At 38.5% G+C, this 18,893-nt stretch overlaps 1 protein-coding gene across 1 annotated transcript in view; it reads right to left on the bottom strand.

Annotated features, from left to right (window-relative positions):
* ULK2 (unc-51 like autophagy activating kinase 2) overlaps window positions 1–18,893 on the bottom strand; it is a 35,897-nt gene that overhangs the window by 1,892 nt on the left and 15,112 nt on the right. The window contains exons 9-26 of the mRNA XM_004946695.4: window positions 18,532–18,590; window positions 18,123–18,205; window positions 15,536–15,586; window positions 15,103–15,191; window positions 14,619–14,790; window positions 14,097–14,157; window positions 13,749–13,841; window positions 11,032–11,169; window positions 9,854–9,999; window positions 9,409–9,489; window positions 6,376–6,662; window positions 6,053–6,246; window positions 5,470–5,579; window positions 4,666–4,818; window positions 3,708–3,916; window positions 2,228–2,406; window positions 1,241–1,359; window positions 724–881 (exon numbers count right to left, since the gene is read on the bottom strand). Coding sequence (XP_004946752.2) covers window positions 724–881; window positions 1,241–1,359; window positions 2,228–2,406; window positions 3,708–3,916; window positions 4,666–4,818; window positions 5,470–5,579; window positions 6,053–6,246; window positions 6,376–6,662; window positions 9,409–9,489; window positions 9,854–9,999; window positions 11,032–11,169; window positions 13,749–13,841; window positions 14,097–14,157; window positions 14,619–14,790; window positions 15,103–15,191; window positions 15,536–15,586; window positions 18,123–18,205; window positions 18,532–18,590 — 2,382 coding nt within the window. The remainder of the gene's footprint in view (window positions 1–723; window positions 882–1,240; window positions 1,360–2,227; window positions 2,407–3,707; window positions 3,917–4,665; window positions 4,819–5,469; window positions 5,580–6,052; window positions 6,247–6,375; window positions 6,663–9,408; window positions 9,490–9,853; window positions 10,000–11,031; window positions 11,170–13,748; window positions 13,842–14,096; window positions 14,158–14,618; window positions 14,791–15,102; window positions 15,192–15,535; window positions 15,587–18,122; window positions 18,206–18,531; window positions 18,591–18,893) is intronic.

Here is an 18,893-nt window from a genome sequence, read left to right as displayed (position 1 = left end):
GATATTCTGCACATAAGCTGTAAAAGTACTTTTTGATCTTGTGGTTATGTGTTAAAACATATTTTGAAATTACGACAAGAAATGAATAATTGTGCTTGTTCTAATACCTATGTTCTCTTGTAAAGAAGACAAATCAATTGTGCAAGATCACACCATTGTCAGGGTTAAGCACAACATTTGCCAGTATTTTTTGTGTGATGTCTAGATTAAAAGAAAGACTTAACTCCTTTTTTAGATGAAGTTCCCTCTAAACTCACTGCATCTGCTCCATGGCAGGTAGAAAGTTTCTTGATCACATACACACACACAAAGAACATACGTTTTGTACTGTTTTTGCTCTCTACAAAGTGAAACAAGATGAGACAAACGTTCCTCAAACTGACTTGGTGGATTGAGGAAGCTACTTCTGTTGTTTCTGTGCCTCAGTAAGCCTCACTGGATGATGCATCAGCACAGAGGGTACACTTTTAGAGACTGTGTGGCTTCGTTTCCTAATGTTTATGTACCAAATGTGCTGATGTAGAGGAAAGGTCCCTGAGGAACTGCATCTGCCAGGAACTTTGGCCACAGTTAAGGGAGGGCAGGAAGGAAAGTAAAAGACTAACAAAAATTACCATGAACAGAAATCTGGAAACATGCATTCTATTTTCGGATTATGTAGAGAAGGAAGCAATGTATTACTAATCTCAACATCCTATTATTTAGGTAAAAGGAGTGGCTTACCATTTCTACAGCACAGCTGTAGATGAGTTTTTCTGCAGTTACACTGTTGATTTCATCAATGAACCTTTGCTTGTCCGAAAAGAAACGATTCAGCTTCTCAGTCAGTTTCTTGCACATACCAATACAGAATTTGTATCTCTCATTGAGGCTTTTCACAACTGAAAAAAAAAAAGAAATTAATTAAAAAAATGCCCAAACCAAAAACAAAGTCTAAGTTCAGCTTGTTCAAGCACTAGGCAAAGTTAATATGTTTAAACTTGTTATCATAACATTTATTTACTCTGCCATTTCTATTAATGAAGAATATATCAAACCATTTCCTTTTCAAGTTAATAACTGTCCATTTCTTAACAGTTGCTAGCTGTATCTTTCTTTACTATCAGAATTGTGCAACTGTACATATCCCACAATTCTCCTGTGTAGAAGAAAAACAAAAATGTTGCAACTTGAGCTTTTTGAGTGACGTGTCACTGAAGAAAATTCCCAAGCAAAGCACATGAGGTTATGCTGCACCTACCGTGCTTAACAGCAGTGGATGGGTTCAGTTTCCCCAATTTGACCTGTGCTTTGGCAAGATGCAGAGAAGATGCCAGTAACTGGGCTGCTTTCATATATAACACAAGCTGCTCTACTTGTCTGGGGGGAAATAAGAGTAACCATGTATTAAAAAACCCTTTTCTTGAACACATTCAAGCCTCAGGCAGACTCCACATTTTATCATTATCCTAACACAGGACCCAGCAGCAGCAGAAAAGGATGACACTGAAAATGCAACTCCATCCCTCCTTTCCCTCCACAAACACCCCGTCACAAGTTGAGAGTACCTCTGCTTTAACATAGGCATTTTTTAAAGGAACACTTCTTTGTGGTGGCTGACTGCCTGAAGTCAGTGCTGTACCACAAGCAACTGGGTGTATTTTTCTTGCAGTGTCATTTCCTATGCCCATGGAATTCTCACAGCTGTGAAAAGCAAACACACTGCAGGGTGTATGTACGTTTTCATTTTTTTTTTCAGGAAGAAGGCAGGAAGTGGAACTGCCCTTTCCCACCACTTCAAATTTCTCATGTCTCTCCTTGTTTCTGAGTTTGTTGTAGGGCTGATTGGCTACAATGATTTAAGGTCAAGGTTGAATACGACTTTCCTCTTTTCAGCCTTCACTTCAGCACAGCTGTTTCAACCTGGTCTGCAGGACTACAGAGGGCTCAGATCTTCACGTGAGATGGTACTTTTATTTCCAGATTCAGAAGTACACTACTGCACCACAAAACTGCAAATCCTCATCACTTTCTGCAGCTTTGTGGTAGACCAGAAATCAGTTCTCTTATTTGTATGCTAGCAAATGTATCCTTTGCTATGTACTTCTAATGTACTTTCAGTTGCTAAAAAGTGCATTCCTGTAAAATCAATCACTCCAATGAAGAAGAGGGCACAGTTTGCCCAGATGCATTTTTAATCTATCTGATATTCACTAATTCTTTTGCTACTTTTTGACCACACACTTACCCCCATTCTTTGCTTAGTTGGCTGATCTGATCAACAACTATGCTCTCTTGGATTTGGTACAGTGACACTGCAGAAGTACACAGGTCTGGGTTTCCTCCCCGTAATGCTGTCAGATCCAGAACACATTCTGTGAATGTCAGCATCATGTTTAGATGACGCAGGGTATCTGTGTGTTCTCTCTGTCAAAAGGAAACAAAACAGCAGTTTAACCATTATAGTTCATAAGGCAAGTAAGTACACCTAGAACTCTTTTTAACCACTTGAGGTTCTTCTGGTATGTTAATTCTATGCAGAGATAAGAGTCAGCAGTAGAGATTTCAGAATCAAATGAGTCCAAAACGATCAACAGATACTAATTTGTTCTTTCTTTGTTAATGATTTCAAGATACTGTAGCTTATACTTCAGAGTCTTTCAAAAAAGCCAGAGGAACTGGGACACGGAGTTCTGTGTTTCTTGAAACCTAAGCAACTAAGAGAATCACAAGTGGGATATATTACTTGTTGTTATATTATCAGCAATCCAGAAGCATGCTCAGCACTTGTGTGAGAAGCCAGGAGGAACATTTGGCTTTTATTATACAACAGACTTGATACCTATAAGAGAACTGAAGCTTCTGACTTATCTGCTTCACTCTCATTTACAGTTAGATCTAGAATCATATTGTACTGCAAAGTATATGTTGCCAAATTTTGCCCCTTAAACCAAACAACTTAAATTGAAGCTAACAATTGGAGCTCACTGTTTATTGACATCTAAAACAGACACTACATGCACTGATTCTGTTAAACAAAAAAATCAACCTTCAAAATGAAGCAAACACATCTAAGCAATATTTATCATCTTTTCATGAGCAATGCAGGTCTAAATACATTTTAAACTCTGTCTGTGGGAAGAATACAGTGTATTATCAAACATTCATATTATAAAATATAGATTTGGTAAGTAACCAAACACTTTCCAGCAAGATGTGAATGAGAAAATAGAACAGCAATCTGCCCTAAGAAATTTACAGATCTAGGATAGCATTCTGGTGAAACACCACACCGTGTGTTTTTAAAGCAACATTCCACCACAAATAAAAAAAAAATAAAAATAAAAATAGAATACTCTTCCCACAAGTAGGATGTAACGTCATCTACTGACTGTGAAGAAGCAGTTAGGAACAATGCCCAGAGGGACATTGCTTCTGTCAGCACCCACATCCAGAGACTTGGCATTAAAACAGAGGCCTCTTTGGAAGGCTCTGGTGAACAAAAGCAGTCATGTTCCTTTGGTTACCTATTAAAATACAAGAAATGCCAGGAATAACTACCAAAGAGAAATAGTCACAACTGACACAGGAGTATTTTCAAGATTTTAAAGAGCAGTATCTGAGATAGAGAAGAAGCAGCTACCAAGTGCACTGAGCAGTCGTATTTTTACCATGTCTCTGTTTTAACAGCGTTATATATTATAAAACATTAAATTGTTTTTCTATACCTCCATTAAAGTTTCCTCAGGCAATTCAGGAGCTTCAAAAGTGATAAAGCCCTCTAAGCTGGGAGGCGAAGTACCATAAGGCATGTACTTCAGACTTGGAGCTGCCTCGGCTCCCGGAGGAGAAGAACCCATATAAATACCAGGAGGCGAGCCCATATATACACGGCCACTAGTAGAGCAGAGAGACCCTCCAGAACTGTTTGATCCAACTACAAGAAAAATAACACACACACATTCAGTCTAATAGGTTGCTCCATCTTGCAGCTCTGGGGCTGCAGATGATAGCAAATGACAAATCAGTAGTCACCACAGATTCACTCTTTGGAGGCTCTCTTCATTGTTCCTTGCATCACTCTGTAGAGAATGCAAGGGCTACACTTTTTTAAAGGTACAGTGATGATTTATAAAATGGATTCTGGAAAATTGGCTGTCAAGGATTCCAAGGCAGGCAGTCCAATAGTACAGACCAAAGGTTTTGTTACAGTTAAGAAAGCACACTGCTGCAAATATAGACTCCTGCTCATCCTGAGCGGATTCAGGCCTCTACCTTGAGATCTTTGCTATTTGACAATATAGCCAACATCCTGAGATGAAGTCAGCTCACACACCTTCCATCTTGCTTCCAGTATAACGTACTGCAGTGGGCAAAAATGCAGAATCAGAAGTCTAATCATTTCTCTCCATTTTTGCCATAAATGCTGTTAAAACATCCCTATAGGGGAGCAAAACAGCGCACTCAAGATGTTATGCACCGCTGCACGGTAAACTGGTGCCTCTGGCCCTCTTTTTAGGAGACAAAAGGCAGAAGAAATCTAATGTACATCTCAACTTTTACAGAGTGCTTTTCTTTGTATGGCCTAGAGGACCTGCTGTACAAGGCAGTTAAGCAGGTTACTGCCCCCAAGAGATGAGCAAGTCTGAACACTGCTTGACAACAGTCATCAGCAGGAAGATTTACCTGAGGTGGTTCTTGTTCTGAGGACCATATGGGTGCAGGTAGGAGGGGTGGCACTGCTTGGAGGAGACCCAACAGTAAACATGACAGCCCGAGAACTTGCCCCACTTCCCATGGAAGGAGGCGCCACTGCAATGCCATAGGCCCCTGCTGGGGCTGGAAGAGAAAATTTCCACAAGTTAGTCTCTATTACATGCAATCACATAGACTAGCAATTATATACAGAAAACTGGAGTACCCCAAGACAACATATGTTGATGTAGATCCAAGACTTGTACTAGTAAGGAGTTCTGACAGCAAATAAAACAAGCTGAGTGACATCAGTCCTGCAGCAAAAGCTGCAACAGAAAAATTCTAAAGACAGGTCTAAAGACTAGCCCTGTCTGCAGAACTCCTTCCATCTGCTCAAAACCAGATCTCCTGTTGGCCATTTGTGACAGGGTATTAGCTGTTTGGGGGGGAAGAAGGCAAAAAAGAGAAAAGAACCAGAATTACATAAGCTGACTTTCAGATGAAAACAAGTTGGAATTAGGAAGTGAAACAGCCACAAATGTACTAAAAAACAAAACCCTCTAGCCACTCCAGGAAGCAGCAATATTTCTTATTTAGCACAGAAATTGATGCTTTCTTGCCTCACTTATTTTAAAAGTTATATTAAAGAACTAGAACATATCTCTTTAAAGATAATAATAGTAAGAGCTTAAGTGTCTCAACCAACAACTGAAGTTGGAAGCAGAACTCTATCTGGCTGGCTGAAAAAAGCTACAGTATACACAGACCACATAAATACATCCATCTATTCCTTACCTGTATCCATTGGTCGCTCTGTATTCAGGCTGTCTGTACTGCCTTGGTATAACTGGCCACCGAGGGTAGTCTTGACCTGTTGATCTGATAGTTTCCCAGTACTAACAGATCTAGGCAGAAAAAACATGCATGTTCAATAAAAAATTAGGGTAAAATTTTCCTAATTTGCAGCAGATTCTTGATATTTGTTACAGAGAAACTTTCAACAGAAGTACAAAATGACTGGAAACCTCACTGTTCATCATGAATGTATTGAGACAGAGCTAAATAGAGAGGAACCCTTTCATCTTAAAAATGAATATTGCCAATTTTGCCATATAGACTTTTGAAGCAAAACTGAATAGGCTTCAGAGAGTTGACGAGACTTGCACAGTAAGATAAAACAAAAAGGAACTAGATAACAACACAAAGTGCTTCAGGAAGTCTCTGCAACATTTATACACAGTACAAAAAGTTTGTTGTATACACTAAATATCAGCATCTCCTCACAGCTCATTTTTGCATGCTCCAAATTGCTGTGTGCAGTGTACATTTTTCTGTCAACTTACTCAACTTTCCAGGTCATAAATGCTGCAGTGCCTACCTGCCAAACGTAGCTTTACTGTGCTGCTCTCCTGCATGCTTTTCACTTCCTTGTGTCGAGTGAAAGTGTGAAAAATCCCGCTGTTCAGTGATGTCTTTAGGCTGCAATGGAGCATCTATAGATCCCTGGCGATTAGCCAGGGCCAGCAAGTTTGAGGATGCTTGTGTTTTAGGTATTTTGAAAGGAGTTGTTGCCTTAAAGAATCAAAAAACAAGAATATATTAAAAAAAACAACAACAAAAAACACAAGGGTAGCACCTTGCTGGGAATGGTTTCAGACGTTAACACTTCACATTTTACAAACTGTGGTAAACTTAACCAACCTTAGTAGGAGAACCGATGATTGTTGGTAAAGGAGTTTTGAACAGCCAGTCTGAACTCCTTGGTGATGATCCCATGTGCTTGGTGGGTGATGTTCCCAGGCTACCTGGCCTACTTGGTTGTGGAGAATGACTGTATCCATACCCAGCATAGGATGGGCATACTGGATCTGAATGTTGCTTTCTGAGCTTCTGCTTATTTTGGTAAATATCCGTGAGAGTAGGAGCACTTTGCAACCTAGCTCCCATCAGAAGTGACTGTGGAGACTGAGATGGTGGTATTGGAGAACCTGTACGGATGAAAAACAATTAAAAAGATTTCTACACACAGTGCTTGGAAATGTATCATCAGAACTCAAAACACTAGAGATCATCATTAATCTGAAAGGAGATGGGAATGCACTACTGAGATACATGTTTGCTTATCAGCTCACTAAATGGCAAATAGAATGGATTTATCATGTTGACTATATGGACTAAGGCTACATACACTTGATGAGATGATGCTCATATTCAAGCTGCCAAAGAGGCAAGATTGCAGGGTGACAGCTGTGCTGGCAGCTGCAGTACCTCTGGCAACCTACATCAAGACATATGAAGTGGTTGGATTCAGCAGGAATGGCATAACCAATGCTAAAATTTCAAGCATAGCCACCAAGACTCTAGATTGAAAAGAGGTTCTCAAGTACTGGAATTGTATTCTTGTAAACAGCACGTGAATGCAACGTTGCATGTTAATGGCTCCTTTAGTTTGTAATAATTTGATCTGCAGACACAAAAGGCTACTTCTCTCACAGTTTCTGTAAGAAAAGTAGGTATTAGAAAACAAAAACCTTAATAAACAAATTATTCAAATGAAACATTTTAGGATCATTACTTAGGGCAGCCATTTATTTTTAGGTTGTAAGATCATGTTTTTCAAAAGCTCGTTATGTACAAAGAAAGTCCACACTTCAGTATGAATGCAAAGTTTCTCATAAAGCAAACTGAAATGAAAGAGCTATAATGAAACATGTAAGCAGAGGACTGTAGGGAAACACTCCTATGAACATCTCGCCTACCCAAAAGGTTCTCTTCCTCTTTCAATATAAAGAATCCAATACTTGATTAAAATGGTATCTCTTCCCTGTGGTATTTTGAAGTTTCAAGAAGAGGTACAGTGCAGTTACAAATAATACATAAGACTTCAGCTCTGTGGTCACAGCTTTCCAGATAAAATGTATACCACTGTAACCTCAAAGAACTGACACCAAAGTGATAAAAATTCCACTTGCCTTTAAAAAAAAAAAAAAAAGCAAAGCTTAAACTGTTCTAACTATTCATTCCCAGGCCGTACCATGACTTAGTATGCAAAATTCTCAAGAGCTGGCCAAGGCAATCTTCCAAGATTGCTCTTCAAGCATATATTTGTGAAGTGGAGCCAATCTCAAACTTCTTGCAGTTTGCTCAGTAAAGCGCCCAGCTGTTAAGCCACATTTTGCAACCTTCTTAGGCTTATGCTCTTGATAGTTAGACTTTGAATATAAGCCATTTCATTTTTATTCCATTCCACTCCATTTAAACAATTTGCTTTAGCACAGACTTTCTGCCTGAAGCTCCAGCAGAGTATTCCAGTCTACTCTTCACTAAATTCCCTAAATTCTATACTCAGGAAATTTCAACTCCATTGAAATCAGTCTGCTTGTCTGTCCCACAGCACTAAGCTCCTCAGCTGTTATTTCCAAAAGCAGCCTTAAATTTCCCTGGTTGCTGTTCTTGTGTCATTCCCACCACTGGGCAGGCTTCTGAATTCAGACTCTCTCCTCTGCTGCCACTGGCAGCAACGGGTAACTCAATTAATTCAGAAGCTGTATTAAGACAGACATCTTCAGTCCCTAGAAAATCTCTGTACAGATGATCTCACTTCACCCTGAAGCAAAGACAATTTACCCATTTAAATGCTGAAAAGCAGACATGCTGCAATTTGTGGTATTTTATAAACAGAAATAACACTGCAGTCACTGGAAATTAAGAAACAATAAAATCAAATAGGAATAGATTGCAGGAAACAGACAAAGAAATGAAACATTAAATACTCTTAGAGCCACAAAACAGTGCTATCCCAAAAAGATGGAACAAAAGAGCACACACTGCTTTGTTTTCTCTTCATTTTCCCCTAAGCTTTTTTATTTTTCTTTTAAAATACAAGAGACTATTTCAAATATGAGTCTTTGCTCATTCCTTGTCTTTTGTTGAGATTGCCAGCGGCATAACAATTATGAAGGACATTTTTAAGACTTATCATAAAACTTATTTAATGTCCAGATATTTGAAATATAAACTCCAAGAAATGAAGGTTATTACCTCCAGAGAATTTTGGGGAGCATTAAAGCAGGAAAAATAACACACGTATTTTAAACACTTTCTTAAAAGGTCAAAAAAAAAGAGTATAGCTAGTATGCTGGACAAAGAGCTTGCATCTAAGTTGGGTGTACAGTAGAAGTACCCTCCCACCCCTGCCGCCACCTCCTGGTGCACTATAACAATGTACAACTAACAAAGCTTACTGAAAGCTTAGCAATACTAACATCAGATTCCTGGCAATTTCCTAAGGGAGTGATGAGAACATGCCATACACTGGATACCGTACACTGGTACTTCTTCCCTTTTCTGAGTGTTGGCATGAGAACGCTGGTCTATCAAAATCAGATTCTGAGAAACATGTTATGACCGTTCATTATAGTCTCATCTATCCCATTTCATCCCTTGTTAAAGACGTGTTAGCAGAGTGGCTTTTCAACTTGGGTAAAAAAAACAAAAACACAACAAGACAAAGAAACTTCTGCCATTCTCTGATTGTGTAGGCAATTAAATATGGAAAAAGAAGTCTTGATACAGCCAAATCCAGGCTAGGTTTCTGCAGAAACTCAGTGCACAGCTCACCAAGTGCCTCCTATTAACCCACACTAATGTAGTGCTGCCCCTCCTCCCTCCTAAAACTCTGTGAAAGGTTTAATCAACACTGTATTGGTTGTATTATTGTCCAAAGTCTCTCACCTGCGAAGTTTCTGCTCCTGGACTCATGTCCTTGAAGCTGTCCACAACAACAGTGTCCAAGCTGCTCAGGTATAGTTCCAACTAAGTAAATAAAATCAAAATGTGAATTTATGCTTTATACTTCACCTACATATTTCTGCAAGGAGAGGGTGATCAAACATGGGAATGGGCTGTACAGGGAAGTGGTGGAGCCCCAGCCATGGAGATGTTTTAAGAGACATGTGAATGTGGTCCTAAGGGACATGGTTTAGTGATGAGATCTGGTAGGTGAGGCTGATGGTTGGATTATACTATCTTGAATGTCTTTCTCAACCTACATGATTCTGTGATCTATTTGGGCAAATTTCAGTTTGAGTTTTAAACGGGAATTTGTTTTCTGCATTACTGCTCCAGCTAAATCCTCACTAATTACTCAGAATGAGTAACAATTAGAACTAGAGCTTACCTAGTGGTGAAGGAGAATACGGTCTTGAAGATCCTGTGGATAACCTGCGCCCAACACCCTGTGCAGTGTCACCTGGTATTGGAGAGCAGGAGCCCATCTTCATGAAGCCCATTGGGCTAGTATTTGAGTGTCTCACAACCCCAGCTCTGAAAAAAAAAGGAAAGAAAAAAATAGTTGTTTCACACACTATAGCAACTGTGGTTTCGTGAGATAAGATATTTAAACAGAAAGCTATGAAGTTGAGGCTTATTAAGCTAATGCATTAAGCCTCCCATTCTGAAAACAAGATACAATTCCCTTTGTTCATACTGAGGCTTTTCTGTCTTTTTTTTTTTAAAAAAAAAGGAAGTCATAGCAGTCTGTCTGTTAATTGGAGAAATTTTACACAGTTCTCTCTTAGTACATGGATTCCTGCTATTCAGACATGAAATTCTGAATTTTACTACTGAGTGAAACACACTGATGCAAATGCTCATTTTTATGGTAGGAAAGGAAGGAATTTAAAATAAAAAGTACAACGTTTTAAGTATTAGACCTGGTATAAAGTTCAGCCACTGACAACAAATATTTTAGAGAAAGGCACTTTCTGAAGTGTAGAAATAACTGCAAAAATCAGATCTCGAAAATAAAAATAGAAGGAAGGAATTGTGTTTTTGTAAAGAACTCCAGAGTTCTCAGCAGTCTGTTCCTGAGTCATTGACATTTACCATCCCAATCCTGTTGATCGTGAGGCACAGAATAAGTCCAGCACACTGGAGCTTTGTACTAAGACAAGCTAGTTAATTAGCATGCAAAAAAAATTGTTTCCTTGATATTGGACAAAACAAGGCATTCAGCTCATCACTGCATGTGTGAAAACAGAACCTAACTTATTACTGACTTTCTAGTTTATGATGTAACACTGCATATTATACAAAAAGAAATCAAAAAGAGCAAAACTTCATCTTTTTATCTTCTTGCACTGCATTTGAGCAAAGGAACAAGTTCATTTTGTTTTACTGAAAAATGTCAACTGCCCATTCAACAATCTTGAGATTGTGAAGGACTATTATTTCTCATTAAAATGCCTCTCTATTATGGTGCTGTGTTGGAAAAAAAAAAAAGACATAAGAGAGCACAGACATCTGTTAGGGTACAAACAATAACTAGAACCAAGTAAAAGGAGTCTGAAAACTCACCTTGGTGATCCGTGGGGGTTGGACACAGGGCTGGCAGTAGAGGAGAGGTTCTGTTCTATACGCTGGTAATTCCGTAGCTGAGTAGGAACTGGGATAGGTGCTGTTTCGCTGCGAGGGGATACAGAAGGCTGGCAATGCCTGAAGTTGGAAGGTGCAAAGAGAAGAGCTGAAGAGAGGTAGGCAGGTCTTTCACTAAATTGTACCATTCTCAAAATTGCAATAAAATCTGGGACATGGAAAATCTGATTCCATGCTCCCTGCATGCAGCATGATCTTATCCTGTCCTAGTCCAGCGCCAGCACTTCGCAGAAGGCAGCTGAGAACTGTTTGTTACTAACTGCCTTTCTTACACAGGCTGAAAGTGCTGTATGCTTCGCTATGCATCACAGCAATCTACAGATCCCTTTGCCTTCCTGCCAATCCGCCTGCTCTGTTTACCATGCTTCAAAATAGCGTTCTAGGAAAACCCACTGCACTAAGAACAGGAAGTTCAGCAGTAGGGCTGGAATGTGTACAAAAGCCACTAAAGCACAGAGATATCCCATGAGACAGAGTGAACTTGCAAAAGGAAAACATGTTATGTAACCAACCCCTGACAAAACGACCAAAACCACACACCTGAACATTAATCCACAGACACAAACTGCAGATTAGTATTACCCAAGTTCAACTAAGTGTCAGTGACCTGGCTCACCTCAGTGTACTGCCAGATAAGGGAATGAAATCACCACAGTGTAATCAGTTACCAACACTTTTAAAAGAACTAGACAAAAAGAATTTCAAACTCAAGGACTTTTTGGAAGATTATCAGCTCACTATCTGGCCATTTATTGATCGACACTTCAGAGAATAGAAAGGCAAAGATTAGAGATTCTCAGAGGGGATGTGAAAAAAGTTCTACCACGAGCTCCAGAGAACAAGCAGTTACAGCACTGTGTGGATACAGCTGAACAGAAACGTGGATTTATGACTGTCATACTCCCTTTGCAACTTCTGAGAATGAAATACAACTTCCTAATACACACAGTTCCCCCTTAGCAAAAGAAAACAATTTGTCCTTTTATTGCCACCCAGTTCTACGTACAGAGTAATCTGAAAATCAGCCTGAACAGATCTGAATAAATCTGTACCAACACTTTTGCAGCCTCACAAATGTCACTGATTTTAAATCCATACTCACTATGGTTCTCAGCTCAGAGAATAAAAGTAGGAATTAACCATAGAGGAATGAACTGCCTCCACTTATTCTGCCTGGAGCCTAAGAAGCATCACAGCTTCCTCTACTTGCCACAAAGCAGCTTAATTATGGGTACAATTCATATAGTTTGATCAGCAAGTCAGAAAAATTCACTGTTTCACAGAATGACAACATTCTGAAAAAAAATGACACCCTATGGAAGAACATTTCTCAGCAAAAACTAACCAAAAACCAAAGCATCTGGTAGGTATTAGATGCACACACACTGCTGCCTTGAGATGATGTCCCAAGCAGTCAGTTAGTCACTGTATTTATTCAAGCAATAAATGAATCAAACTGTTGTAGCACAACCACTGAAAATGTGACCAGTAGGCACCTGTCTCTAACCACAAACCATTTAGCTCTTAACTTAGTAGCATACAGAAAATATAACTTGCATATTTCCATAAAACCTGTAATTCTAGAAACTGTGATGAGTAACAACTTAAAATAAAAAATTACAATGCATTTTTTTTGTAAATGGTCAATCTGGAGCAAATGGATCTTCACAACCAAACAATTCAGATTATTTGCCCTTAAACACACAGTGTCAGGCCACAGCTTCATTGACAGCCCACATCAGCAGTTTTTTCACAAACTGCAAGAAGATCAGCACAAAGTAGCAAACTTTTCTTGTGACAAGCATTTCTAAACAAATAGTGCTGACTTGCAGCCCTGTAGTAGTAGCGTAAGCTGAAAATACACCCCACATAATAGCTTATTCCCCATTTAGTCATTCACCCTGTTTTTGATTGAAAACATGAAATTTATTACTTAGTCAAATGACAAATCTACCCCTTCTGTTTAGCTTTACATAGATAAACATCGGAATCAAGCTTCCAATATAATACATGAAAGGTATCGTGCATTACTGAAGAAATTAATTTCAAACTATTAGAAACTTCGTCTGGAATGAGGCAGAAAGGGCCCTTGTTAATAGCCCTGCTGATTAAAAAGCTACAGTACATGTTTGATGTAGCTTCTTTGGTATCTTGCAAGCCACAAATGTGAAATTCATGGTAACTGCTTTCACAGAAGCCATAGCTCTGCAAGCAATTAGTAGACACAAGACAATCTATGCGCAAGACACAAACCCATTGCAAAATGGACTCTAAATTCCCCTTTTCTCACAATTACTTCTTGAAAAGTAAAGTACATTTAACATGTTGACTTACTAAACGAGGAACATGTCATGCTTCACCACACAAAAAGGACAAATTCTGTCTCTGAAGTTTCTGCCTTTTGACAGTTCAAACTATAATCAGACAGAATAACGCTCACTTTCCTAAAGCAAATCTTTTAGGGGTGTATCTGAACCAGAAGTCCGCTTTGCAGCCATCAGCCGCTACACTGCATTAAGCGTAGCCATTTCAATTCAGTTTCCTGTAGTAATCCACAGTAAGAACAAACTAATCAAACATACAATAATAAAGAATCCTTTTTTTTAAAAAAAAGGAAATACTAAGCCTTCATCACACACCTGTTAGTTGTACCAGAAGCAGTACTTCGAGAAGAGGTTGAGGATGGTTTCTGTACAGTTCCTGAGCTTCCAGAAATAGTTAATGGTGACTGCCTGTGAAAACAAGAAACGCTGTCAAAAGACTGCTCTTCACATCAGAGAAACTACCTGCTTTGCAGCAAAGCTTTCTGGATTTAAGCTGTTTACATATTCATATTAAATTCAACTCGGTGCATTAATCTTTCAGCAAGTTCACTCACAGCTACGTAAACCCATCAAATGCCAAAAAAACCCCAGCAACATCTTCTACAGCTACAGTACCCATTTTAGAACATGAGACTTTTTTTGGATAAGGCTCAGCACACCTACCCTCCACACATCAAGAACTCGCTCGAAGCCCGCCTGCCAGCTGCTCCCAATGGCATATCATCTACAGCAAAAAGAAGAACACACTGAAAACCCACATAATGAGGCAGAATCTTAAAAAAAAAAAAACCTCTCCAATATTACTGATATAAGAATAAACACCTCTGGCAAACTTGTGTGAACACATACAAGTTTTCTACAGGTTGTTTTGCCTAAGAAAATACCTCAAATGTGACCTACAACGAATGTTCTACTGCCAAAGTCTAACATTGCCCATGACTTAAAATGGGCACGACTTAAAACTTCAGCATATCTGGTCACTCAGTTGCAGATAAAAATGTCCCAGATGGACATGGACAAATACCAAATTGTCTTCCTTCAAAAAGTAAACAAAACTGAATAAATTAGATCCAATATGAACTGAGACATATTTAGAAAAAAAAAGAGAGACAAACAAAATAGCAAGACAAAGATACGTTATCAGTGAAAAACATTTTAAAATGTAAAAATAGGGAAGGTTCTTACATGAGTGGTCTGAAGAGATGTTGTGTGGGACAAGAACAAAGTCATCTGTGTCACAGGAAGAGTTCTTGCTACTGGTACTTGCAGAGTCCTTAGACACTTGAAGATAGTTTGGAGGACCCAACGGAGGTGAAGACAAGTTTTCTTCTTGAATATGCTGCATGTCTGGAAGAGACTGAAGCAGGGAGGGAGAAGTAAGAAACCTATGCTACAAATCTATTGATTCATAAGGTAAAATTGCTCTTTTAAGAATGAAGCCGTTTACATTTTGGATCATGTTTTAAGTCTTGAGAACAACAACAAAAAACCACCTAGAAAGTACAACACAAGAAGCAAGACAGAACCAAACCAATTGTTAAATTTTCCTAGAAAAAGGCAGTGGTTTACTTGAGAGTTATTCTGTGTCCAAGAATTTACAGAACTAACTCTTGGCTAAGCATTACAGAAAACATTTTCTAGAGATTGTTTTATAAAAGAGGGAACTTACTGGAGGAGAAGCAAAACGGCAGGAAGGTGAGCTGCCACAGGAACTGCCAGAGACTGAGCCTGCATATGTGGGCACTGGTACAGGACATGCTAAAAGAGGAAAACCCAAACAAAAACATGGGTTTAGCATTCTGAAAGCCTGAATTGCAAATAAACTCATTTCCTCACTACTTTTCATCCATAAACACCTATCTGAATTTATAAACACCACATATCCTTAAACACACATGGGTTTTTAAGTTAAGCTGAAATGTGAAAGGAATTAGTGTCACATGTCAGCGAAGCATAGTACTAAAAAAGATTCAACTCTAAGGCTCACAGTAGAATGTAAAAGTCAGACTTAAGAAAGCATCTCAGGAACATGGCAGATTTTAATTCCCCGCCAGGCCCCAACATTCATTTACAAAAATAAGTGAAAAGCCAAAACTACTTACATTTTTTGACTGTTGAAATCTGATCCAGGAAAGGGTGGTTGAAAAATGCTTCTGTAGAGCAAGAAACAACCACCATTGAGAATTAATGTACAAGTGACACAATTTTTAGACTACAATGCGGATAGTGGTAAATGGTTGCCTTCCCAGAATCAATATTTCATAGCCAGAGGATGAAAAGCTTGCAACAGATTAAAGCCTTCCATGTTATATGTTGCTACAGCATTTGGAAAAGAAATTAAATCTATTTAATAACTTCCAATAACAGCCAGCAAGACAAATCAGATACAATCACTGAAGGACATTTTGTAACTGAACTTAAGGATCATGTACACAGGAGGCATTCCAATACTCATAACAAATTATGTTTGCTATGTACAATATGGTACTAATTTGGTTTTGATTCGCTCTTCAAAATGATGAACATCTTTCACACCAAACATTGCAAGTATTTTCACTTCTGCCTTTCCTGCAAACTGATGCTTATTTTTTGAACTTATTTAATGCTACTCCTTCAATGGCTGAAGATCACAACAGAGCAACAGCCATTCTCCTTCCAAATTCCCTATGGAAGAATAGAAACCTGTGCAGCTGGCTCAGTTTAAAGCAGAGGTAAACACCATTTTCTTGAACAATTTCATTAGCTAACTTGTTATTGTTTGAACAACAGAAATGTTTGCTTTTGTTGTAAATAGCTACTCTGTGATGGATGAGTTAGCATAACCAGCTGGCCAACAGTTCACATGGAAACTTCTAAAACATGAGACCTTTAGTGAGGGAGAATTGATGGTGAGTGGAAACTAGCTGCTGAACTTTGTGAGCTTTAATGTTCTAACAGCTGAGGAAAAAACAATACTGTTCATTAGACCTAAGCAATTAACAAGGGAGAGAAAGAAAGAAAGAAAAAAACAAGCCAACACTTCAAAAAAACCCTTAGTCTACACTCTCCTTCCTTCAACAACACTTTCTTCCACAAACTGATAGGGGAGGGAGGCTAGCAATAACACCAGAACTATATAATGATTAACATGAGGATCAGGTGTTCCGAGCTTTTCTACAACACCTGCTGTTCTGCTTGATATTACTAAAAGATAAGTAAGATTTCCAATGCTATTTTTCACTTGAACAACAGGCAACTGGGCTCAGTTATACACTCTCTCTTTCACTCCCCTTGCTAAGCACATTCCAGAGCAGCCCCTTTGAGGCCCTTCAAGCGACTCAGCCAAGGGAAACATGACTTTCCTCACTACCATTCTGCTTTCTGTTTTTCTTTCTTAACTCAAATGCATTCTCATACTACCATAACGTTACAGTGAATTTCCCAGGTTTGAAGAAACTGCGCAGATCAGCACACCAAGAGCACAGGTGGAATCCATTAATCAAAATCCACGTTTGTGACGTATTAATTCTTCTATTTATCCAAATTTAGAAGTTGACATCTGAATACTGTCAGAGTCATCTGGGACATTCTGCCCAAATATTCTGAGGTTTCTTCTATATCTAATTTCTAACAAAGTTCTTACATACAGCATTTACATCATGTTGCTTAAGTTACACCTACACAAAAATACATGTCTGATTATCAAAGCAGCAACATCTTAATTACTCCAGAATCGGTGCTTTTAATTTCAAATTGCTTTTAAAAGTTTGACATTTTTAGAGCAAAACATATCAGCAAATGGAAAGTTTAAAACAATGCAATCAGAAAAGGCTCGAGCTTGAAGTAAACACCCCAGATACCTTTCGAATCCTCCTATCTCCACAGCCTATTGAATACAGTCTTTTCACAACTACACAAGGACCACAAGTGAACGAGCCACTCTGTGCATTTCAGTACTGCAACAAAACTAAGCTTGCATGCATAACTAAACAGCAACACGAACCTCTGTGAGCAGAAATGAAACTGAGCATGTCTCAGGGTTATAATTCACCCAAAGATCTCAGCATCACGAGATCTAATAGTAAAGGGAAGGAGAGAACTCTGCCTCATCTACAAAGTGCCTGAAGAGATTGTAGTTTAGGCTCTCTCTTACCATCTCACAGATTAAATGTGATGGATCATCTAACTTGTTGCTAAAACAAATCTCCATATAGAACACATTGTTTTATATAAAGTTAATTTCTTTTAGCTAAATGTTTAAGATTAACATTTCCTGGGATTTGGGATAAAACTGCAATAAAAAACTGTGCAACGAATTAATTTAAACAATTACCATGAATAACCTAACATATAATATCTGTCTGATTTTGGATAAAACAATAAAAGTAGCAAAAATGACTGACAAAATTTAAGATGTATCAGTAAACAGAAGGGAGGGAGGCCACAACTGTATTTCACTTCTCAACAACAAAGTAATATTTTATATGCTTCACTTAATACTGTCAGCCATTAACTAACAATGTTTATTTGTTGTTGTTGAGGTTTTTTGTTTGTTTCTTTTATTACAGTGCCTCCCTTATGGTAACATAGAAGAAAAATACACTTCATTTTTCATGAACTGCCTGTAGACAAAAGGTGAGGACAATTACTTTGGTCACATGTATACAACTAACACATCAAGCCAAGAGGGCAAAAGGAACAGTTACGTACCAAAGTCCATTCTATCTTTTTGGTTTCTCTGAAGCAAACCCAACAGCAGGTCAGCCAGGTAAGTTGATGTTTCTCGAGGTATACTGTATACAAAAGGAATTTAAACATGCATTAAATTTGACACATGCATTAAATAATATATAATCCATTAAAAATTTCAGGAAGTCAGCATTCTGCCATGTCCCTACATTTTCACTACACATGCTCCATAGCCTTAGCAAAGGACACTCAACTCAGCAATTGAAATGCACTCAGCAACGTAGTAAGACACAACATGAGTCACTGCTATCATACTGCTTCCTTATCAAGACAGCAACACAAAATATTTGTATGCATCTCAGGCATTCCCAAAGAGGAAAAAGCGTTCAATCAACAAACATAAGTGACAGGGAAGATCATGGTGACATACCTAGGAATCAAATTCCTGTTCTTTTCATAAAACATTCTCAAATCTTGAGGACTATTGGCCTGTCAAATAAAAATGTATATTAATTAATAAGCTCAGTCTAACTGAGAAAGTAGCTTCTGTACCAATGCACACATACACCAAGCACAGCACTGATTTCAGTACTGAGTATCCTTCTACATTTGACCTGCACTGAACACACTGCTGTCAAAAAACAAGTACAAGCAATTTCTCCCTTGGTATCCTCTAGCTATCTGGTCTTTCAAGCATCATCATTCAAACATCTCTATTTACCTCTGTTTTCATGCCTGGAAGGAAAAGCTCTAGGAATTTCCATGAGACTATAAAGAGTAAAAGAAAGAGGG

Source organism: Gallus gallus, chromosome 19 (assembly GCF_016699485.2).
Source record: "Gallus gallus isolate bGalGal1 chromosome 19, bGalGal1.mat.broiler.GRCg7b, whole genome shotgun sequence".
NCBI lineage: Eukaryota > Metazoa > Chordata > Aves > Galliformes > Phasianidae > Gallus > Gallus gallus.
This window is presented reverse-complemented; position numbering and strand designations above follow the sequence as displayed.